The 25257-nt window shown below is 38.2% G+C and overlaps 1 protein-coding gene across 7 annotated transcripts in view; it reads left to right on the forward strand.

Annotated features, from left to right (window-relative positions):
* Positions 1 to 25000, forward strand: part of TNS3 (tensin 3) — a 247381-nt gene extending 222381 nt beyond the window's left edge. For all 7 annotated transcript variants that reach the window (XM_084510046.1, XM_084510042.1, XM_084510044.1 and 4 more), the window contains 10 exons: positions 1562 to 2205; positions 2830 to 2916; positions 5799 to 5930; positions 8402 to 8497; positions 11686 to 11763; positions 13183 to 13260; positions 17333 to 17501; positions 18847 to 18915; positions 19071 to 19097; positions 20862 to 25000. In XM_084510046.1, coding sequence (XP_084366172.1) covers positions 1562 to 2205; positions 2830 to 2916; positions 5799 to 5930; positions 8402 to 8497; positions 11686 to 11763; positions 13183 to 13260; positions 17333 to 17501; positions 18847 to 18915; positions 19071 to 19097; positions 20862 to 21006 — 1525 coding nt within the window. In that variant the 3' untranslated portion in view covers positions 21007 to 25000. The remainder of the gene's footprint in view (positions 1 to 1561; positions 2206 to 2829; positions 2917 to 5798; positions 5931 to 8401; positions 8498 to 11685; positions 11764 to 13182; positions 13261 to 17332; positions 17502 to 18846; positions 18916 to 19070; positions 19098 to 20861) is intronic.
* Positions 25001 to 25257: the final 257 nt, after the last annotated feature.

Below are 25257 nucleotides of genomic sequence, written 5' to 3' on the forward strand. Positions count from 1 at the left end.
CTGAGTTCCTTACATGCCAGTAGCTTGTTTCTCTTTTGCTCTGTATCAAGTATGTTAGTATTTTCTGAGGAGAAGCCAATTTGACATTTAATTATAAGTGGATATGAATTACAAGCTTATCAGGCAATGCAGTCATTATCAAGTTTGCATTCCTTCCTTAAACTTTATCTAGAATTTTTTGTTCCCTTCTTTTTAGGCGTTTTATTTTTCCTGTTGCTTTTCATTTCATCTAGCTGATAACTACAGCTTGTGTTTTTTTTTCTTTCTTTTGGAATGGTTCCTTTCCGCCCTTTGCTCCCCTTCCATTTTTTGATGGTCCTCCTACTTGGATCCGTTCAAATCTACTGGTATCCATTTCCACAGTTCACTTTTAATTAAAACTTTCTTTATAATTTTTAAAATATTTTTTTATTTTTTATAATTTTTATGCCAGTTCTCTTCACTTTCTATCTCAAAATGGGTTTGTTCTCTCTTTACATATGATATTGCTGATAATGTTTTTCAGCCAAAATTAAAGGGGCATCTCACTTTCAGAAGAAAGAAGCCAATTTAAACTTTCATCAGATGGTTTTGTCAGAAGCATAGTCTGTGGTGTTTAGAAGGATATTTGTTATCCTTCACTTGGGCAGGTGGAACTCTTATCCAGTAGAATAATATAATGTTTACTATTGTCTATATAAATAATAAATATATAAATACTTAACATTTAAGTTCATCAATCAAACAGAAGCTTGGAAAAGTGTTTCTCGCTCTCTGTATTGTTTTATGTTTGTTGTTTCCATATGCAAAAATTAACCACTGGACTTGCTTCTCTTCTGCTTGCAAGATAAATTTTATTAGAAAGGGGCCTGATCTAACAGTTGGGTCTTGTGGAATGTGTTCTTACCATGCTTATTCACTTACTGTGTGATGGTGAACAACTCTGTCCTTAGCTCTTGTCTTGCATTCTTTCCCTTTTCCCCTTTTTCTCTTCCCTCTTTCCCCTTTCCCTTTCTCCCCCCTTTTTTAAAATAAACATAAGAGACTCTGCATGTAAGATCTGTTGTGGTAGTGTCAGTTTTGTTCCATAAACTTTTGTCATTGCCTTTGATGACAGCCTTGGCTTAACAGCCTCCTACTGCTCTTTTTCAGCCAGTGCTGTAAGTCACCATATGGAGGTTCTCCAGGACCTCTGTCTGTGAAGCAATGTTGTACACAGTCTCACTGAATCAATTCATATTAAAAGTAACTCTCTCAGTTAGGAGGCAGGAGTGTTTATAACAGTGCTGAATTTGGTGGCCTGACTTACAGTACAAGCGCAGATATGGTGTCATCAGCATTGCTGGATGGAGGGTGAGATAAGGCAGAAATTAATGAACTACATTGAAGAAATGAATGATCAGGGTGGGGCTGAAGTCCCTTGTTCCAGCTGTATTGCCAAATCTTTCTTTTTTTCAAAGTGTACCTCAGTGAGCAAGTGATTGCTTTCAATGATGACCACAGTATGGACTGTGTAGTGACTTCTTAGGAAAATTATTTGGCTGTTTTATTATTTTTGTGTTTGATTTTTTTTTTTTGACAGCTCTCCTACAAAAGAATGTCATTGGCTTGAAAGCAGCCCTAAATCTTCCCCATCGCTCCAGCTTTCAATGGGAAATAACAGGCCAACAGGAAGTTACCTTGTGCCTTCGGAATTTTCACACCCTGTGCAAGATGGTTCTCTCTTGTCTCATTTCCAAACCCCAGGACTGCAAGCTGTCACCCGGAGCAGCCTGGAGAAATCGCCAGTGGAACAGCAACAAGAACCTGCTAACAGTTGCAGTGCCCGGGCCTACCGGAACTACAGTGGGGGCAACATGGTCTGTAGCTCCCCTCCAGAGGAGAAACAAGCTACTTTCATAGCCAACACTAGCATCTCTCCTAAAACCATGAGCTCATCAGTGGCAAGTGCAGAGGACAATGTCTTTTTGGCACAAAACTTTCTTACAGTGGCCTCTGGACACAATAGTCAAAACAATACGGTTCATCAGCACCTGGGAGGGAACCTACATTCTCAACCACCTCTTCCAGAGAAAAAGAGGTCCTCTGAAGAGGACCGTTCCTTCACCTCTGTCTCACCTTCTTCAAGTGGCTTCTCTAGCCCCCACAGTGGAAGTACAATCAGCATCCCATTCCCAAACATCCTCCCAGATTTCTCAAAAATTTTAAGCACTTCCCTCGTGCCAGGTAGGTTCTGCATCAGAGAAATGCAAAATACTTCTGAGTTGTATGAGTTTAGCTCCCATTTAGGGGATTTTTAAAATGAGGAGGGGGAAAAAACCACCAGAATAAAAATGGCAGAAAGGACTTGAATGCTTGCAATAAGAGGCACCATTTCATTGGTTTTAGATGTATTATTCTGAGGACAGTGCTGCAGAACTGTTTCTGCCCTTCCTTAATTGTCAGCCAGGGGTAGCCCACCTTTTGAGCTGTGAAACCACAAACAAGGAGTATGCAGTCCAACCTCTCTTAATAAAGGCTGGTTTCTTTGCGCATCTTTGCTATATTCATGTCAAGAATAGTTACAAATATTGATATGTATTCACTGGGTCCCACTGAAAAACTTTATATTTGGTGTAGCTTTATAAATGTAAAAGTTTTTCATATTCTTTAGGTTTTGCAAAATTAACCTTTAAGAGGGCTTTTGGAGTCTTAACGTATGGTTCTAAAACAGTTCAAAGTTCCTCTCTGTTGTCCTTCTAATCATGAGTTTTTAGAATTATTAATGTGGTTGGAAGTTAAAAAGAAAGGCAAAAAATGCTTTTATATTTAGAAAATTTCTTAACTTCTCTTTCCCCTTTTATTTTATAGAAAACACAACGGATAAACATGTGACTGTGAAATTTGTCCAGGACACATCCAAGTTCTGGTATAAACCAGATATTTCAAGAGAACAAGGTATAACAATTGATGTATATTCTGAGGCATATACTTGCAGAAAGGCTAGTTGGTGAAAGTGTCTTACTTTTTTTTTTATGACTACCAGACATCTAAAATAATTACGGAAAGAAATACAAAATCTATAAGGGCTGAAGACAACTTCAATTTATTTTGTCCAAAGGCAGAGTTTGAGAGTGGAGGGCATTCAAATATTTCAGACAAATTATTATCCTAACTTGAATAACTACATAGTAATTTGAGTATTCCTGTGGTAGCTTCTGCAAAAGTGCTTTACTGAGAAACTAATTTGTCTGTTGCCTTCTCACAACGATGGAAGTTGTTTTAAGGTATGCTGAAAGAAAATCTGAGCAGAATATGCTCTATTAATACAATCTAATATTACGGTGAGTCTTCACCAGCGTGCCTGGCAAAACTATTTAGCCCTCCAGAGTTTGGAGTAGCAAGCATGTATGATTCAATAACAAACAACTGCTGCTCTCAGAAACCGTTTGAGTACAAATGTGATGTTCTGGCATAATTTCAGCCATGTGTGTTGCCCTGTGTAGATAGGTTGAGAGCAGTCCTTGTCTACCAGTTGTTCTGTAGCCTAAATTTCACTTCCAGCTGCAAGTGACATACATTATTTCTTAAAGATCACAAAATAACACTCCTATGGAATAACATCTTTATGATGTACAATATAGATACATCTATATGTAGATATATTACTGAATGAGAGGGGAAAGTTTTTGTTTCATGTATGAAAATACATGAAAACATTTCCATGTATGAAAATACATGGAAACTTATACTTTGACCCTGCATCCATATGTAAATAAAGTATTTTGGATGCTTTGTAAATGCAGTCAGTCTGACTGACCATCCTTGTGTCTGTACTGTAATATTGGGCTATACTGAGTAGCATTTAGTAAGCTATTGAAAGCATTTTAATCTGGGATTCTTAAAATGAAGTTGTTGAAAAGGAAAATGTCAAAGCAGTTCTGCATTGGGAAGGAATTTTACATCATCAGACTTGGAACTAAAACCAAATAGCTTTCAGCTATTGGCAGATGATGAATTGCTGTGTCTGTCTAGTTCATATTTTCTCAGACTGTGAGGATGCCCCTTATAATGTGGTGGTAAATAGGAGCCTAGGAGGATAAAGGTCATAGAAAATGGATTATTTATTCACCTCTGGATCATGTTTCACTGTTTGTTTCATTTCACTCTCCTTCCCATTTTCTGCTCCCCACCCATAATGAGCACTGAGTGCTCTGCAAATGGGCAGAAACAGTTTCCTGTCTTGATGTGGATTTAAAGAGGAGACTAGATCGTAAAGGAATGTTAAACCTAGCTGCTTGAACAAATGAAAACAATTATCTTCCCAACTTTGTAGTATGCCTCTTTTACCAATTAAAATCCATTTTTAAAAGTGAGGTTAAGATTTTTGGTTATTAGATTTTAGTCTGTAGCAGACTTATGCCAAACAAGAGCAGTTTTCTTGCAAATGATTTCTAGGAAGACTTTGTATCATTCTTCAAGCAGAGATCACAGACTATAGATGTAAAGTGTTTCAGTGTTTGGACATTCGAAGAGCAAATACCCACTTTCATCCTGTTTTGCTTTAAAACACATAATAGAGTGAGAGTACTTTGCAGAGACAGAAACATTGTTTATAGATGAGAACCGATGGCCTCTGACTATTGAAGCTACATAAGAAAAGAAATACACTGTTGTCTGTTCAGCCTGGGAATTAAAATGCTGTGCTTTCTGTCATGATTCTAACAATTTGACAATATGTAAACAGGAATCAGCTTGCCCTTTTTTCTTAAAAAGAAACAACATGGGGCCAGGAAAATTGGGAATAGGGCCACATTTTCTTTGCCTGGGCTGTGTGTGCACATGCACATACTTGAGGTGTAGTTTTTGTCATTTTGCTCTTATTTTGCTGCATTTCCTTTGATATGGTCACTGAGATCAGAAAAAAAAAAAGAAAGGGACAAAACTCATATTTAATCTCTTCACCTTTTAGTACATTTTCCAAGTATAAGTGTCAGGTATTTTTTTTTTTAGTTTAGTGCGTGGCATTTATTTTTTGGTTTGATTTGGTTTTACTTTTTTAAGGGAGGGTTGTCTGCCATGAACTTACACCTAAAATTTCATTTGGAGCTTACATCAGCACTGTCAGCTTGAAGCTGCATTTGCATTGCCAGAAAGTTCATATGTGGCTATCAGTATCGCTTATGATCATCAGTATCAGACTTGATTACCTAGGTCAGTACTGCAACAGTAGTTGTTAACTAATGTTTGCACGGTATTCTTGATAAATGGAAAAGCATGTAGCAAATGAAAACTCATGCACAGACCTTTGGTGTTTATTCAGATTCCAGCTTCAATTTTGTTGTATCATTTCTGTTGTATCATTCACAGCTCCAAGTGATCCCAACTACATGTGTGCAGGCACTGACCTGAGGCACAGATTTAAGCTACTGTGTAAAAATCAACTTAAGCTACTGTGTAAAAATCAGTTGTAGCCTAGTGGGTGGTAGAAATCTGTTGACTTGTCAATGTAACAGCAGTTTACCACTACTCAGCATTTTCTTCTGGAAGCACTGATTGCATGAACCCTGGTAGAACCTGCATCTTTCACAGTTAAAAAAAGTCACTAGGGATCTGTATTTCAGGCTTACTTTGAAATAAGTATCCATGAAATTCACATGAGATGTTTTTAGTCAGATCTCCCCAAATACGTTCAATTATAGTCTCTTCTACAGCAGTGGAGACATATAAAGGATCTTATTTTCTTTACTCTTCTTTTAATTATAGATTTGCACCTGTAATTTTTGAGTGTGTGTATTGTTTTGGAAATGTTTTTCTCTCTTCTCTAAAATTCTTTACAGCCATTGCTGTTCTCAAGGACAAGGAGCCTGGGTCATTCATTGTTCGAGACAGTCATTCTTTCCGGGGAGCCTATGGGCTAGCAATGAAAGTTGCTACACCACCTCCTTCTGTTCTGCAGTTAAATAAGAAAGGTACTGTATGCCTTCTATCTGTCCTTTAACAAACCACACGTTAGAAAGTCTGTATTACTGTGTGTTAATCAGTAGGAATCTTCCTACTTACAGTAAGTGCAACTTGAATTACAGGCTCCATTTAGTTCCTGGCACTAGTATCTTATTGAATGGGACTGGATAAGATGTTTGTTCTTCAGTTTGACCATGGCTTGTGAATGTATGTATATTGTGGCAGCACATGTATCATACCTTACCAACCCGACACAAAAACCGTCATCTCTGTAATGGGTCCTCCCTAGAAATTAGAAGTCTGTGTTTCATCCTCATACGATCATGCAGAGCTTTCACTTGGCTGGGATGTTGAATATTTTTGACCCCAGGATTTTGTTTTGAGACAGTTCAATGTTATAGAAAAATCTTAGGAGGTTCCCTAAGGAAAGATGATAGTTGTTTAAAAGAAGTGATGAAATACGTATATTCTCCCAGCTCTATTGCCTCCATATATAACTTGTGCCTGATAGTTGTGAAAGCTAAAATGAAAAGAACACAAGGAAAGCATAAATCAATCTATGGGATCCCAGTAAGCAGTATCTGTAGTGTTCTTGGCTCATTGGTGCTACTAGAAAGGAAATGGGGTGAGGAATTGGGGTGATTTTCATTGCCGGGGGGGGATAAGCAAATGTAGATCACAGGAAAGCACTGAATCTTAGTGTGGAAGTGTGCTTTGCTCTTTCTTTTTTTCTTTTTGCTAAGATTTAAAGCTTACTCAGAGAGAAGTGGCAACATCAGCAATCCACTTGTATTACAATAACATTTTTGAATTCTCTACACTTCATATGTTATCTTGAGATTTCTTATAAAAATTGTCATATAATACTTCTTTTTGTTGTCAAGCAACATCAACAGAACCACTGCAGTGTCTAATTTGAGGTAGACGGTAGGGGTGCACTGGTGATAGCAACTGCAAGGAGGCAAATGGAATAGCTGTAGGTGTTTTTATTAATCTCTTCTTATAAGATCAATGAAATCCAGGAAGACATGAAAGTTCAAGCTCTACTAGTGTTTAAGAGCCAGTTTATGTTAGTTGTACTACAGGTAAGTGGTAAGAAAATTGTAATCAAGACTCTAGTACTCTTCCAGTTCACCCTCAGTGATATTTAGCTTCGATTCCTACTGCTTCATCCTGGAGGGCACGAATTTGTTCAGTCTCATAGAATCATAGTTTGGAAAATACCTCCAAGATCAACTAGTCCAACTGTCCCCCTACCAACCAATATTACCCACTAAATCATGTACCACATCCAACCTTTCCTCAAACACCCCTAGGAATGGTGATGCCACCACCACCCTGGGCAACCCATTCCACTGCTTAACTACTCTTTTTATATTCGTTTATTCTTAATATTGTATGAAAATAATGGCAAGTGGTAAGCTGTTTGAAACGGTGAACTCTGCAGTACTTGCTTGCATATAGGTTTCTGCTGTCCAGATTAATGTGTTCATCTATATTAGTCTGAAAGTGAGCCTTTGAGGATATGTGTTCACTGGACAATCAGATGGCTGATACAATCAGATTCAAAGGCAGCATTTATTCATAGCTCTTCTGTTGAGGTTTGAATGATTTGGCAGCTTTGCTCTATTGCTATAAACTAACCCTTTCATTGCTTGGAAAGAGCTCCAGTTTGTAGGCAGGTGTGAAATACCATGAACTAGTCCTTCAAGAAATAGTGAAGTTGTCTTAATTATATGTATGCAAATTAATGTATATGTTTAAAAGAATGGTAAATCTCAAGGGAATTTTTATTCTTTAAATCTCTTCATTATATCCCAGTTACAATTTCAAGATTTGTCTTAGAGCCTTGGGACATAAAAACTGTATTTTAATGAGATACAAAAACCTGAGTATTTCATATAATTGCCATAATTCATGTAGTTGCCTTAGGAGCAAAGGCTTGGAGTAAAACTCAAAACATTTTAAAACTTAAAAATTCATTGAGAGACTTGGCATCATTATGCATGTACAGCTAAATCTTCTATTGTTTTGATCTGGAAAGTTCTGTGAGAAATTTTCAGTCCTGTCACTAGAAATGTGAGTATTTTGTCATACTTTTACTCCCTTGTCACATTGGATACAAGTTCTTCTAATTCGCAAGTACACCAGAATTTCTAGCCATTAGTTTTCCAAATTCATATTCCTCTCTGTAGCTGGGATACCAGTGCATATTTGGATGTCAGTCCATAATAATACTAGAAGATTTTCCACTGAATATCTAAAGTGAGCTATCTGCTTGTTTGATTTTTTTTCCCCAGAATTCTCTTTTTACTACATCTTGTAATCTTGCAGCAGAGCAGCTCTAATGTGTTTGGCATGCTTTGTATAAAACATTTGGTGTTAATGTGGAAAACTGCTTCATAAAGACCTGCTAATTTGTGAGACTACTCTGTTCCTTGCTTCTCTTCATGCCCTTTCTCGTTCTTTTTTAACACAGTTGGAGATTTGTCGAATGAGCTTGTAAGGCATTTTCTGATTGAATGCACTCAGAAGGGGGTGCGCTTGAAAGGATGCCCAAATGAACCATACTTTGGTAAGTACTGTGCATCACAGGGACACAGAAATTGGAAATAGTTTGTGTTTGACAGAGATGTTTTACAGACTTCAGTGGAGTGGAGATGAGAGAATACTTTGCTCAAGTCTTGAAGATTTCTGTAGGAATCCATTCCAGGGTTGTTGTAATAGCAGCCTTGTACACATTTACCTTAAGAATATGTGCAGGACACTCTGGCACTTCAAGCTTCCAGCTGTCACGCTTATCAGCCACTACCAACATTGCTGCAGATAGCTTTGTGTGGTGGTTTTACTCAGGTGTGCAGCAGAGTAAAACAGCTGCTCCACTCCCCATCCTCAAAGGGAAAGGGGAGAAAATACGATGAAAAGGGCTCAAGGGTTGAGATAAGGGTAAGGAGATTACTTAACAATTATTGTCACAGACAAAACAGACTCAACATTAGGGGGATTAGTCAAATTTATTGTCTATTACTAACAGGCTAGAGACGTGAAGAAACAAAGAAACCAAAAACGCCTTCTCCCCTCCTCCAACCTCTTCCACCTCCTCACCCTGAGTAGCACAGGGAAACACGGGAATGGGTGTTGTGGTCAGTCTATAGCACTTTGCCTCTGCTGCTCCTTCACGGTCACTCTGCCCCTGCTCTAATGTGGGATCCCTCGCACGGCATGCAGTCCTCCCTGAACCAATCCTGCAGGGGCTGCCCACAGGCAGCAGCTCTTCAAGAACTGCTCCAAATATGGGTCTATACCATGGGGTCCATCTGTCAGGATCAAACTGCTCCAACCTGGGTCCCCCAAGAGCAGCAGCTCCTGCCAGGTCACCTGCTCCTGTGTGGTCCCCTCTTCATGGGCTGCAGGTTCATCCCGGTGTCTGTTCTAGTTCCGTTCTCCACAGGCTGCAGCCTGCTTCAGGTCAGATCCACCTGCTCCACTGTGGTTTTCTCCACGGGCTGCAGTGTGGAAATTTGCTCCACTGTGGCACACCATGGGCTGCAGGGGGACAGCCTGCTCCGCCATGGTCCTCTCCACAGGCTGCAGGGGAACTTCTGCTGCGTGCGTGGAGCACCTCCTGCCCTCCTTCTGCACTGACCCTGGGGTCTGCAAGGCTGTTTCTCACGCCTTACTCTTCCAGCTGCTGTTGTGCAGCAGCTTTTTTTTTTTTTTCTTTTTTTTTCTTTTTCTTCCTTTCTTAAATATGCTCTCACAGATGCACAATCAACATTGCTTATGGGCTCAGCTCTGTGCAGCAGTGGGTCCCTTTGAAGCTGGCTGGAGCTGGCTCTTATCTCACATGGGGCAGCTTCTGGATTCTTCTCACAGAAGTCGCACCTACAGCCCCCTGCTACCAAAACCTTGCCATGTAAACCCACTATACTTAGCTAGATGAATTTTGAGGGCCTTATTTATTCAGGACCTTTGCCTTATTTTGACCTGTACTATATTTATACAGTATAGCTAAAATGACAACAGAGTGGGACATTCACATAGAAAAAAGTGCATTATGGCATTTCAGCCTATGTAATATAATACAATAAAAGCTCATTACGCATTATAGTAAACAGCAGAATCCAGCTGCTCACTCATCCCTCCTTCTCAGTTGGACAGGTGAGGTAAATAGGATTACAAAGCTCGTGTGTCAAGATGAAGACAGGAAGATTGCTTACCAGTTACTACAGTGAGAAAACAGGTGTGACTTGGGGAAAATGGATTTAGTTTATTGCCAGTACATTCACGTAGTGAGAAACAAAAACAAACATTGAAATAACACCTTTCCTTCTGCCCTTTCTAAACTCAATTTCGCTTTTTCATCCCACATTCCTCAACTCCCATCCTACCCCAGGTGGAACAGGAGGGGATGGGGTTGGAATTTGGCCAGTACCTCTTTGCTACTCAGTTGACCTCAATAGGTCAATTCCTCTTTGCTACTTCTGCCATTTCCCACTTTTCACCTGCTGGATCATGGGTTCTTCTCATGGGCTGCCATCCTTCAGGAAAATAAAATCTGCTTCAATATGAGCTCTCCATAGGCTGCAGTTCTTTCAGAAAATACCCACTTGCTCTGGTGTGGGGTCATCCATGGATGGCAGTGTGGTGGATGTCAGATCAGGCATATGGAGCAGCACCTTCTCTTCCTTCTCTGACCTTGGTCTTCCTTCTGCTGTATTGCACTCCTTTTGTTCTCTCCTTGCCTCTTTGCAGCTCTTTTTGCCCTTTCTTAAATACATTTCTGCAGAGGTGCCAACAGCTTGTCTGAGGGACTCATCCATGCCCTGTTGTGGGGCCATTGGAGCCAGCTGGAACTGGCATGGGGCAGCTCTGGCCTCTCCTTGTGCCCTCCTCTGCTACCAAACCTTACCATTTACACCCAATATATTTGTGAAGGAATTTCTACCATAAAACGTGCAAGTGTAAAATGACTAATTCTATTTGAAGTAAAGATGTATTGAATTTTGTCAGGGTATATGGTCTTACATGCTAATGATGAGGATGACTAACAGTTATTTTAATTGAAGCTAAGTCTGAATGGTAAAAGTGGTTAAAAAATATCAAAGTTTACGGCAGTAATTAAAAGAAAGAATTTAATAGAGAATATTATGTACATCATTGTTGCATTGGGTGGGGGAGCTTTTGTCTAGGCAATCTTTTATACCTTTATAAATATACAATAGAGGCACATGTAGCCAAAGCACTAGACAACAGAAGGTGGGTGGCTAAGAAGTAGAGCTCCTCACTCTTTCACTTCTTCATTGCATAGCATTGACCCCTTGTGCTCTTACTTTCTTCACAAGGTTTTACTATGTTTGCTACATTAAACCGTAGCAGAAATTAAGAGCATTGAAAGGAATTTACTGACATCCATATGTTATTGTTTGTATCATCTTTGCACTTTTTCCATTTGAAGCAGACATTTAGATTAGGATTTCAGTAATACATCTAAGCAAAGAAAGGGACTGTATGATTGTGATTAATGACTTTAGTTAAGTACGTACAACTGGGACAGCGCTGGGGAACACAAATCCACTTAAGTTGAGCAAAAAAGATCTTGGCTTAGGTGCCAAGAAAGTATTTTTAAGGGAAACTTGTGTATGTGTGTGTGAAGGGGGATGGGGGCTTGGTCGATAAAATATTTGGAAGCCAGCATAACTGTTAAGTGTTATTTTTGTCCACCAAGTTAATCTTGTGTATCTTGTTAATTTCTGACCACAGGGAGTTTGACTGCTCTGGTATACCAGCATTCCATTACTCCACTGGCATTGCCCTGTAAGCTCCTCATCCCAGACAGAGGTATGCTTATTATAGTACAGAAGAGATGCTCAGCCAAGGCTTTGCTTCAAAGTTGTGAGCAGACTAGTACTATGATTTTGTAATCATTGTCATACGAGAGTCACAGAATTTAGCACAGTAATCTATCATGTAGGAAGACAAATGTATTTCTCAGATATAAAATTGCACCTCTATGAGGTTAGATGTAATCACTCATGCAGCTTGGGGTTACCACCCAGGGCTTCAGGGAACTCAAGTAGGTGAATGACAAAGTTCTGTGTATGATGCTGGCAGGAAGGAAGTAGCAGTTTACCCAGGTCCAAATATTGTTTAAGTAAATAATCAAGGAGCCTGTATTGTATCATGGGACTATAATTCTAATTTTGGTAATGATGATTTCATAAACCACTCTAAGACCACAGCAGAATACACCTATGCTTTCCCCATAATTCAGTCTGCTATTTTCCCACATGAAGTTAACACCAGATGTATTATTGAAATGTGAAACATCCTTGCTCTTTTCAGTTGAACTCTTCAAGCTTTTGTTAAAGATCATATGTCAGTGCTCCAACACAGCATTGACTCATGCAAATATATTAATGAAATCTTTTAGTGTAAAAGCGTGCAGTGGTATGTATGTGCAGAGATCTCTCTGTAAGGCTTGTTCTTGTCCTCCTTGGCTCTTACTGTTATGGCAGAGGTATAGAACTGAAACTTTTGCCTTGTCCTGGATATCTTCCTCATTTGAATGTATTCAAAGTCAGTATATGTAATGTTAAATACAGCACTGGGAGATATTTTACACACTTTTATATAATTGAAATAGCATACAGATGTACAGTTTTCTCACTAATTTTAACAGAAGATTTAAAGGCAAGTATTCTACTGCTGCCTTTACAGTTTAGATATTTGTGTTCTACATAAGAATGAAGAAAAAAGAATGATGTTGTTGTCTTGCAAATCAAAAGACAATTAATTTATTTAATCTCAGAAACAAAATGTGTACCTGAATTACTGTGAAATATACAAATTACATAATTAAAATCTCACTATTTTGAAAACTTCAAGGTTGTTATGAGGCAATATAGTTCTTAATAGTTTTTTGTAATGTGGTAGCACTTCTGTACCTCTGGCATATCTATGTAATTGTGTCTGTGACTATTAGAAAATAAATGTTGAACATCTCTCCTGCAGCACTGGGGGTAAAAAATGATGCAGCACAAAAACAAAACAAAACAAAAACAATGAACAAACAAAGAAAAACAACAACAAAGCCACATGGCATGTGTGGTTATAGATGCAGGTACAAGATTGTTTAATGTTTCTGGCCAAGACTTACCTGGTACATGAAATCACATTTACAAAAGCTAGACTCATACTTGACCATGTGCATTGCTTGTCTATTCAAGTGCAAACATGGATAGTGTTTTCTGTTCTCAGATCCATTGGAAGAGATAGCAGAAACTTCTCCACAGACTGCTGCAAACTCAGCAACAGAACTTCTCAAACAGGGTGCAGGTTGGTAAACTTTCTCCTTGCATTTGACTGTCACTAAGTGTTATATTTTACAGGCTGGGAAAAACTGATGCTAAGACTGGACTGAAGGATGATTAAAGAGAACAGTTATATTTAGTGTTCTGTGCAGAAGTGTAAAGGGCACTGTGAGGATATGTACAAAGTTCCTTCTCTTTTCTGCAACTACCTTCTCAGTTGTGCAACCTTCTATCTGCTTTCCCATTGCGTGTCCCATGACAATTTGAGGTACTCTTGGGTTCATTCCAGCACAGCAATTTGGAAGCAGTGACATTAATTTCATAGTGATAAACTTTGAGAAGATTTTTTCAACCTGCGTTCTGTAAAAGTTCGTGAACTATGAGGTCTGCAAATGGCAACAAATGAAAGTGTTCAGTAGGGTTAGAGTAGGGTTAAAGTTAGAAGTAAAAAACACTACTGAAAAATGCTTATCCACCAATAAATCTGAAACAAACAAACAGAAGAACCAAAAACATTGCCATGTGCTTGATGATGCGTGCTGTTAGGAAATATCCAGTGCCTTTTCCACTGGATGCTGTTTTATGGATTCTTATGCATACTGCAGTATCCGTTCTGCAAATTAAGTTATATTGCTATGCTTTTATTGATATAACAGAAGAGCCCTGAAAAAGTTTCCACCAAATGATGTGATGCTGGGGACATGGCACTAGGGGACATGGTTTAGTGGGTGGTATTGGTAGTAGGGTGATGGTTGGACCAGATGATCTTGAAGGTCTCTTCTAACCTTAATGATTCTATGATTCTGTGATCTAGTCCCATTACAGCAGGCGAATACACTATGTTTGACACTCTTCCTTGAGTTTAGCCTACAAGTGGAGCCACAATCAAAAATGTAGCAGCCAGGCGTGTCTTTATCAGAATGCTGCCTCATTGCCCTAACCTATTTTGGGGTGCTTCTGCATGGGGCACTTGCCAAGCTGAGCAGTTCTAGAGAGTGTGCGTGTTGCTCTTTGCTTATTCAGCAATTTGACTTAAAAATTTGCAGTATCACTTCAAATGCTCTAATCAAGCATTTGAGGCAATGGCTGGCCTTAGTGATGCCATGCCAGGAATGAGCACCTGTTGGCCTTTCCGTCTAACAGTGCTGATGGTGTTTGTTGTAGCCAACAGTGTAAAAGCCAAGGAAAATGAATTAAAAGACTTACCCTCTTGAAAACTCAGCAAAATGGGCACAAGTTATCCTTTTAGAAATGCTGGTTTCTATTTGGCAAGGCTTTTCAAATAAAAAGAAAAAGAAATAATTCTTACACCATTTGGGGCAGTATTCAGGTAACTCCTTATGGGAATTGTCAAATCATGGATCATTTGGGAATATATATTTTTTAGTGTATATATATATACATTTTTTTTTTTTGTCTTGTTGGTTTTGTTTTTAAACAAGGAGTTGGAACATGATTAGGTAAAATAGCTAGGAGATACTGTCAGTCTTTTACCTTGACACATTATTTCCCACTGATTTTCTGTGTTTCAGAGATCCCTATCCAGTCAACAGCTTTCCAGTTGTCGAGTTCCTCACTGAGACATGTAAACTATTTCTTGTCCAAACATATAAGCTTGTGTGGGCACCTGTAGTTTAGTCAAATAAGACGCAGTTTTTCCCTGCCAAACATTTCCATACCATTATCCACCTCACCCTTTTCTCACTGCACAAGCAAAAAAAAATGTTTTTCCTAGAATGATGATTTATATAGCTGCCTGAAAAACCTAATAGGCATTTCCAATCATTATCTAAATGCAGAAGCTAACCTACAAATCTCAGAGAGTGACAACTATACAGATAAGTGGCTTTTCCCCAGAACAGACCTTGTTTTATTAACTTTCCTGTTTGATAGCCAAATTTTGTGCCTCAGATAAGTCCAAATTCTTCATATCTGTTTCCACTAGTAGAGTGAAGGGATTTAGTGTTCTGGACAAAGCACATTCCCAGTATAAAAGTAGCACAGGATACTCAAGCTGGCCATATTGCATAGCTATCAGTGCTAGCACAGACATGACTACAAATGCCACCCGTGAAAGATAAGAGCAGCAATTTTACAGGAAAGATACAAACATCTTCCTTTCATTCTAGCTTTGAATACAGTTTCTGTGGGATTGCTGTCATTTGATAACCCATCAACTGTCTAGATCAGACTGTACATGATGTTCTGAAGTGAGAAATATTTAGCCTTTCTCACCATCTTTCATTTTCTGTACTCTACTTTTTAATCTGACATTTTTGCACTTTCCAGAACTTCAGAAAAAGATACAATTTACTATTTTTGTGCTATGCTAGTAAAGGAATCTACTGTATTTATTGACTGCTTTTGAGCTATCACACTGATGGCAATCTAGACAGCAAGGTTGGCTAGGTCATGTAGAAGGTCTCTTGACAGCAGTGAAATGGCTGTTGCAAAGGAAGTGAAACCCTTTATATGAGCCTCAAAAGGGGTGAGGAACGTGGCTGGGGAACAAGGCAAGCTTCCTTTGGTGGAAAAAGCTCAGAGCTTTAATGAAGAGCTTTTTAGGTCTGTACCAAACGTACACAGTAATGATGTGAGAATAAGAAAATTTATGGTTTGGAATGTTATTCACAAGTTTGGGTAGACATGGCAGTATGCAATTTAGTGATGAAGGCCTCTCTGTATGAAGTGTATAGTGATTGATTCAGACAAAGTTATTGAAACTAGCACGCCAATGCACAAATACATTTCCAAATCCTTTCACTTACAAATCAAATAAATCAAATCTCTGGATCCCTTCTTTCACTGACAACCTCCAGAGCTTGAAGTTACTGGGCTAATAGCCATGCTGGAATCAAACTTACACTTATGCAGTCTGCAAATTGATGATTGCCTAACTGTTTTGAAAGTGTCGGTGTCCAGCTGTGTATTTCATGTAGATAGTAATAAGAAAAGGCTTTAATCAAATTACAGAATAGCCATATGAAAAGAGGAACTTTTTCATTTAATCTTTGCTTTCACAGTAAGGTTGGCAAGCCAGGCTAAACTGATAATTAATCGAATAATAGCATAGTAATTTGCACACACCTGCTGCCAGAGTTGTAAATTCTTTCCTTACACAGATGTTTTAACCAAAACACAAAGTCTGTTGGTATCAGTGTTCAGTTATGTAAGTGTTTAATTATTTCTAGTGTTGTAGAATAAGACTAAGAGAACTTTTCAATTTCAAAAATGTTATTAATCTGCTTGTAACTTCGACTTCACACAAGTTGGAAGTAATTAATCATGCAAATACTTCTTTTAATACTATACAACCTTCATAATTAATACTATATAATATTGTATGTCATTTTTACTGTATAATACTGTATATTGTGATACAGTATTATAGTACTATTATATAATGCCACATAATATTAATATTTACTGCCCTATTGGTCACTGCAGATTTGTTTTGAGGCCAGATTAAAAAATAAATTAACTGTTTGGTAGCTTTAGAAACCAGTGAGCTACTTTTTATAGAGATACACCAGAAGATACTAATATCTGTAGGAGAAGAAAAGGGCTCCTAAAATAAATGCATGCAGAGGTAAAGAATCAACCTAATATATTGAGTAGTTAATTCAATTTGGAAGTTGCTTTGTTTGCCCTAAAATTACTGAACATACAAAGCACTATGGAATTACTGAGATATGAATTTTGCAGCAACCCTCAGTTCTTTGAGGGGAGAAGACTGTTACTGTCTTGCTAAACAAGTGAATGGTTTTCTTTGAAGGTAACAAGCACAATTTGAAAGTGTGAAATGTATCAATTTATACTGAAGAAAATATATATTTTCTCATTGGCTGTTGTAACTGAATTAAGAACAACGGGGCAGTAAAAGACTCCAAAAACGAACTCCAGAATTATCATCTTAAACTATGAAGCAACAGTGAGACATGGTGAAGTACAAATAGATTTGTTGTTTTTTTGTCAATCTTCTGTGTTCACTTTGTAAAGGTGGAAATTTTCCATTTTATTTGGTGGTGTTCAGAAAATTCCTGTCTGCTTTCTTTGATGTAATGACTTCCCAAAGTCTTTCTCATCTTTCATTACAGCGTGTAATGTTTGGTATCTGAATTCGGTGGAGATGGAGTCCCTCACAGGCTATCAGGCAGTACAGAAAGCCTTGAGTTTGACGCTGATGCAAGATCCTTCTCCCATCTCAACTGTTGTCCATTTCAAGGTGTCTGCACAGGGAATCACACTGACAGATAATCAAAGAAAGTAAGCAAAAGAAGAATGGGGAGAGAGTATCTGTCCTTGTCTCCAACAAATGTCACTTGTTGTTTTTCTAGTTATTTTCTGCAGTCTCTGTTTCAGAGACTAATCATAGATTAGGAGACTACGGAGTATAATTAAAGACTAAATCATATATTAAGATTGCATAAAGAACAACAATGTTTGCTATCCCTCGAGGTTGCCAGAAGCCTGCAGTACTGGAGGATGAATATTTTAAGATGTAGGCATTTCTTCCACATGGCAGTTTCTGTCTCTGGAAGGTTACTTTGCCATGGCATTTTTTTTTCATTGTAGTTATTTTATAGAAAAAGGGAAAGTAATGCCTTTGGAGCATTTGATACTCAGTCTATTCAGTGAAGTAATTTATCTTCACAGTATCCTTCACCAGTATAACTGAACAGAGCTGGACTGAGCAGACACTGTGTATTGCCAGTGTTTGAAATAGCACTTTGGATAGCCTAGTACATGTGAACTACTATGATAAAAAAATAATTTATATTCACTCTGTACTGCATGCTATTAGGGCTACTAAAAAGTATCTCAATTTGAAAACTGATCATTATAGTGGAGGGATGACAGGAAATTATTATGGGTTAAAAAAAAAGGCGAGACTTCCTAGTTCCATGGGTTCTAAAACCATTTGTAGCAGATCAGAGACAAAACCTTAAATCATAAAACCTAGGAATCCTTATATTTAGAATCTTAATATAATCAAATAATTCACAAGTTCCAAGAATCTGTATTTCCCACTGATATAATATATAAGCGGTTAAAAAAAAATCATACTTCTAGTTCTTTTTCTTTGCTTAAGGGTCGGATTTGTTATGGTCCAAAACTTAAAGTTACTCTTTTAAATATGGATTGATTTGGTTGGAGCAGTTCATGGAGAGGGACTCTTTACCAAGGAATGTAGTGATAGGGAAATAGGTAAAAGCTTTAAACTAAAAAATGGCAGACTTAAATGAGATATTAGGGAGAAATTCTTCCTAATGAGGGTTGTGAGGCACTGGAACAGGTTGCTGAGAAAAGTTGTGGATGTCCCATCCCTCTAAGTGTTGAAGGCCAGGTTGAATGGGGCTTTGGGCAACCTGATTTAGTGGGAAGTGTCCCTGCCCATGACAGTGGGATTGAAATTAGATGATGTTTAAGGTCCCTTCCAAAGGAAACCATTCTATGACTCATATGGCTTTAAAACTGTGACTCAGAGATAATAAAAGATATTGCCATTATTAAATATAGACTAAATATGGTTGATTTTTCAGATCTGTTTATTGTTTTAAATTTTAAACATCTTAACTATTTCTAAAATATTTTATTTCCTCCTCTTCAGACTCTTCTTTCGGCGACATTATCCAGCCAACACTGTTATTTTCTGTGCCTTGGATCCACAAGACAGAAAGTAAGCAAGACAAGTACTATTTCTAATGCGTTATTTGTATTATCTACAAACAAACAAAAAAACCCCACACAACAAAAACTAATGGAAGTGTCATTTTATTTCTCAATTTTTTTTTTCTTTTATTTTTTTCTCATTTCTTTCTTATGGACGTCAAGATGGATGAAAGATGGCCTTTCTGCAAAGTAAGTTGAACCTGTCTGAGTCTCTTGTAACTGAATGTTTTAGGAATATCATTACAGTGATCAGTTTGTAAGTTTTCTAGTTACCTTTGTCACAGATGGAGAAGGGAAAGCAGAATGGTAAAACTCTTTGTCCATTGCAGTTAGACTCAATTTAGTTCATCAGCAATTCTGCAAGTTATAGCCTAATTAAGTGATGGTTGGATGGTTGGAACCAGACTTAGCATGGTTTGTTTACGTTGCAGATCTGTGATTTGTGTAAAGTTTCAGAAATGAAAACAGCCATTTGCTATTCAGTTGAGTGTCACTTAGCCACTAAAAGTAACTGAAGCTTACTTGTTTCACACAGACTGTTGGCTTTAAAAAAAAAAAAAAAATCCCCCCCGAAAGCACATACATGAAAACAATCCTAACAATACTAGTGTCTGACATAAATGTATAATTATCAGTGGACTGAAAAGTGTTTTCATTTAAATACCAACATCATTGTCTCCTTCCTGACACCTTTCTACTTGCACCAACACACACCTCTTACCACACCAAATGCCCCAACTCAAAGATAGGTAAGTGAACAGCAGTACTGAGTCAGCTTAAATATATCTCCAGAGTTGGTAGCATGACACTGACAGCAAACAAGACATGATGCAAACCAGAAAGAGTAGAAGAAAGGGGATAGTATGCTTACCTGATTCTGGCCATCCTGAGCCACTGAGGTAGGAGCTTCAGATTTGGCTGGTGTGGTCCATGGATTAGTATTAAAGGGAGAGTAGGGACAGGTGACATTATAGGCTGGAGGGAAGGGATGCCATCCAGCAGGACCTTGACAGGCTTGAGAGGAGGGCCTATGTGAACCTCATGAAGCTGAACAAAGCTAAGTGCAATGTCCTGGAGCTGGAGCAATCCCAATCAGAAATACAGACTGCCCAGAGAATGGATATGGGGGTATTAGTTGATGAGAAGCTCAACGTTAGCTGTCAATATGGGATTGTAGCCCAGAAAGCCAACCGTATCCTGGACTGCATCGAAAGTGTGGCCAGCAGGTTGAGGGAGGTTGTTCTCCCCCTCTACTCTGCTCCTGTGCGACCACACCTGAAGGACTGTGTTCAGCTCTGGGGCCCCCAGCATAGGGACGTGGAAGTATTAGAATGAGTCCAAGGGAGGGCCATGAGGATGATCAGAGGGCTGGAGCACCTCTCCTATGAAGAGAGGCTGAGAGAGTTGGGGTTGTTCAACCTGGAGAAGAGAAGGCTCCAAGGAGACTTTACAGCACACTTCTGGGACCTAAAGGGAGCCTACAGGAAAGCAGGGGAGGGATTCTTTGTCAGGGGGTGTAGTGATATGGTAAGGAGTAGTGTCTTTAAACTAAAAGTGGGTAGATTTAGATTAGATATTTGGAAGACATTCTTTACTCCAAGGGTGGTGAAGCACTGGAACAGGTTGCCCAGAGAAGCTGTGGATACCCCATCCCTTGAAGTGTTTAAGGCCAGGTTGAATGGGGCTTTGAGCAAGCTGGTCTAGTGTAAAGTGTCCCTGCCTATGGCAGGGAGGTTGGAACTAGGTGATCTTTAAGTTCTCTTGCAACCCAAACCATTCTGTGATTTGGACCACTGTTTTTAGCTGTCACACAGTACCTTGTCCTTTACGTCAGATGCAATATGATTTGTGCATTTGTCCTGGGGCTTTTGGTTTCTACAGTATCTTTTTTGCTTTATGAAATGAGACAATGTCTGTCTGTTCTCTGACACAGTGTGATTGTTGCCCTTGCAGAGTATTTGGGTTTGTTGCCAGGAAGCAAGGCAGCGCCACAGACAATGTGTGCCACCTATTTGCAGAGCATGATCCAGAGCAACCTGCCAGCGCCATTGTGAACTTTGTATCAAAGGTCATGATCGGATCGCAGAAGAAGATGTAACACCCTTCCAGTGCTGACTCAGAGCTCTTCGCTGACTTCATTGAAGGAAAGTGCTGTGAGAAGAAGTCTGTTCAGCGGCAATGTTATACCCAAGAAGGAAAGCAGAGGACAGTCTCTCTGCATTATATTTGCAAGAGTTCAGTCTTTTCTTTGAAGATGACTCTTACTTAGCAAAGCATTATTTGTTTCTTTCTATTTCAAAGGACAGAGCAAAAGAAGCTGTTTGCCACCCAAACCCATGTAGCCCATACCTGAATGAAGCATAAATGAAAAGCTTTTCTCCTGAAGGATTTCTAATATATGTTCACATGCGATTTCTCATCACTTATTGGAGCACAAATATTCACTCACTAGACTGTGCTACCTTTTAGTGCAGCAAATGTTTCATATAACCTCCACAAAGAAACTTGCCATAGTTGCATCAATGGTAGCTATACGCCTTGCAAACATGTTCTTGAGAGAATGATGGTCTGAGGAGACCATTTGCTATAGTCTTCATCTTTATGTGAATCAGTGATGGGAACTGAATGGAAGAGGGGGAATATGTATGTGAAAAGAAGGCTTGTGCAAGTTGATCTCTGCTTAGAAAGGAACAGCAATGTGGAATATTCAGGGAGATTGCTCTGTATTTAGTGTAAGCAAGGCTGGGCAGTTCTAACTTGAATCATTTTAAATAGGGAAGAGGTGGCAGAAAAAACACATCAGTTGCATGGAAATGTATTCTGTGTTTGTTTTTTTTCTGTATTTTTTATACTAAGAGCTAAGGGAAGATACTGTGTTTTAATAATTGCAGGATAAAAATGAGGGAAAAACAAATAAAATTTTATAATTTATATATTTTTGCTGGTACCAAATTATTTATAGTAAATCTCAGATCTTGATATATCATGTAGATATCCTTAAACAAGAATGTTGTGCTTTGCCCTTTCGCAGTATTTTACATAAGTAAAAGTGTGTATAGCATGTGCCTTGCTGTAGACAATAGAGTTTCATATTTTGACTTTTGTCTTACTGTGTGACAAGCTACTACCTGTTTCCATGTCTCCTTGTAATACTATTTTGGTAGTAACATTTGTTCCCCCTTTGAATACTTATGTAAATGTTTTTTTTTAGTCCCCTTTTTATTGAACTTTTGGGGCTATGTTTTTAATTTTCTATTAATCTGTAGGAATTATTTTTATGCTTTATAGAGACAAGAGATCCAGAAGGAATTTATTTTGTTACTCTCTCCCATCTCTTGAGATCATTTGTTTCATAGTTTGTACAGCTGTCACACCTGTACATATCTTTGTATATTTTTCTAAACAAATCCAAATTTTCAATGCACAACAAAATGTTAATTAGCTTTACAGCAATGATAAATTACAGGAAATGGATAAAGTAGGTTAGAGCGGAAATCTTCACAAGGAAGGTAAGCTTTCACAAGGAGGTCTTCTGTATAATTCCCATTCACAAAAGAACAGTTCTAGACCTCCATATCAGAACTGAGGGTAATAAAGCAACTGCAGAGTAACAGTACTGAAAGTTTCATTGCCTCTGTTTCTTTCATGTGTGGTAGTCAACATTACGTTAATAACCTAAGGTTTAAAGTGACGTGCTGAATTGAGCGTACTGGATGCATGAGGCACTGGGTTAACTAGTAACTGTATCCACTTTGTGTATTTAATCCTGTCATCCTCTTTTCCTAAATAATGGCTAAACCAAGTGGAAAACACTAGGCTGTATGGTAAGAATGTTCCACCAATCTGAACTATGTTTGTTCTACGTTTATGTAAAGTACACTTGTATAAATGATGATCTGTTTTTCATTAATAGCTTTCTTCCTGATTTCCCTGATTTATTAGGACCATGGAAACATTATTCAGTGACCACAGCAAAAAATACTACTGAATTGTTTAGTTAACAGTTTTGTATAAATAACTATATTGGAGGTAGGGTGGGGGTGGAGGATGGGACAGAAAAGACAGGTTAAGGATTTGAAGTTCAATGTATTTGGACCGGGAAGTGGCGTATTAGTAACAGTGGGCATTGGGTGTTGCAGAAGGGTGAAGCAATCCAAAGCATTGTAGCTACCATTGAAGCAACAAAGGCAAGTGCCACTGATTTTTACCAAATAATTCTGTTCTTCTGACACAGAGGTATTAAATGGTGTTTATGTACTATCCACGCTATTTAAATGGTGTTTATGTACTTTCCAAAAATGCAGTTCTTATTTCTAGGAAATTTGATTCTTTTGAAACGTGGGAAGTTTCCTTTTAGTATTCTTCTGGTGTACCGAGAACCCAATTGCCTAATCTAGTCAGCCAGCTGGAACCCAGTGAATTTAATCAGCTGGCATCTCAATTAGATTGTCAGTTTTCCTAGTAGAAAAATTTTATGCAATAAATCTGATATGCTGTAAGCATTCAAATGAGAAGGAAATTTTTATATTTTTTCACTTTTGTAGGTGACATTTAAATTTCAGCGTGTCTTATTAGACACCAAGTGTTGACCTTTGGGCTGAAAATATAGCATATGTTTTCCCCATATATTGTCATTTCCATTTGAGGCTTTATTTTTTATTCCTTATGTGTTCTTAAGGCCTGCTGAATTCAGGAACATGAGGAAATGAATGCTGCCACTCTTGGTGGTGTTTTCTGGGAGTTCAGATCTATTTGGTAAGTAGGAAAAAGAAGTTGCCCTGTTTCTAAGGGAGTTTTTCTATTATGCATTCCTTTGGATGGTAAATTGTCACATGCTTTTGCTTTTTAAAGAATTAAAAATTGCAGAAAGCAAAACAGTTCAGTATGTACCATTGTGTAGTGTATGTAGACGGATATTCATGAAACTTATGTTCATGGCAAATACAAGATGAAATAATTAATACAGCACTTGCTTTCCAAGGTTTTTGGTAGATGTGTATATGCAGTTTCATGACTAATGCCAGCAAGTTGACACATGTATTTAGCCAGGCTCCTATTAACCTGCTTATTAAATATACTATTATCGTACAGTGTTATACTACAAAAATACTAAGTGTCATGTTTTTAATTACATGGTTCCCATGTATCCAACATTATCATTAAAATTTTATGTTTCCTTCTTGTATTTACCTTCTAAAATAGTGATTTTTGGGGTCTTTTTCTTCAAACTGTAAAGCAGCAAAAGGTCTCCAGTATGTAAATGAATGTTCTATAAATTCTTTGTATAGTCATTTTCTCTTTTCTTCAGATATTCAGATTATAATAAAATTATGAAAGTGAAATTGCACAATACAATGTTACAGGACAGTCTGTTCTAAAATAAAATTACTTTCTTGCATTCAAAACCAATTAACGACAGAAATCTTAATGAAGTGAGAACAGGCTGCATGCAGAAGTAAGGGTGTAACTTTGTTTTTTACAGATTTCGTTCAGGAATCTGACTCCACAAAATTCTGTGGAGTCTGAGTTGCTCAAGTCTAGTCAGAGCATGTGATTTTCCTAGATCTTTTGCTTTTAAAATAATACAAAAGTGCCTTTTGCCTGCATTGTGTATTTCATTATAAGAAGGATGAATATATGATGTCACCTTCTGAGATGTCTGTACCCATTTAAATGACGCCAGTGTAGCCACTGTTCCTCTACCATGACTACACTGGAAAAACTTCCAGAGAAGTGGAGGTTGGGAGGTGTGGGTGGGTGGAGTGGGGGTACCAGTATCTAAGCCCTGACTGAAAGAGTTATCTGAGTACAAAATCTGTGCATCAGCCGCACATAGAAGATGTTGAATTATATACATATTTTATTAGGATTATTTCTGAGAGTGATAAACTCTGGTATATCATGCTACTACATTTTTCTGTGAGGTGTTGGCTGGCAGGAATTTTTCATTAAGTATGCTTGGCTGTCATTCATTGCTACAGACCATTGTGAGGTTTATGCGTAGGTGTGACGTTAGAGAATTAATAGCAAAGTCATTTATCAGAATGCATTATAATGTGGAACAGATGACAAGTAAACTATAGTACAGTGGATCTTCTGTGTCAGAGTCCAGTTTTCTATTGAAATTCCATTCTTGAATTCAGATATATTTGTGCACACATATACAGGTATTGCTCCACTTTGAAGGCTGCTCTGGGGTCTCTTTGCTCCAGTGCATAAAAATCTTCTTTTAATATTCATTTTAACTCTATTCACAACTAATTTACAGAATCAGAGAAATACAGAATGGGCAGGGTTGGAAGGGACCTCTGAAGATCATCTAATCCAACCCTCTTGCCAAGCAGGATCA

This window comes from Aythya ferina (assembly GCF_964211825.1).
Source record: "Aythya ferina genome assembly, chromosome: 2".
NCBI classification, from domain to species: domain Eukaryota; kingdom Metazoa; phylum Chordata; class Aves; order Anseriformes; family Anatidae; genus Aythya; species Aythya ferina.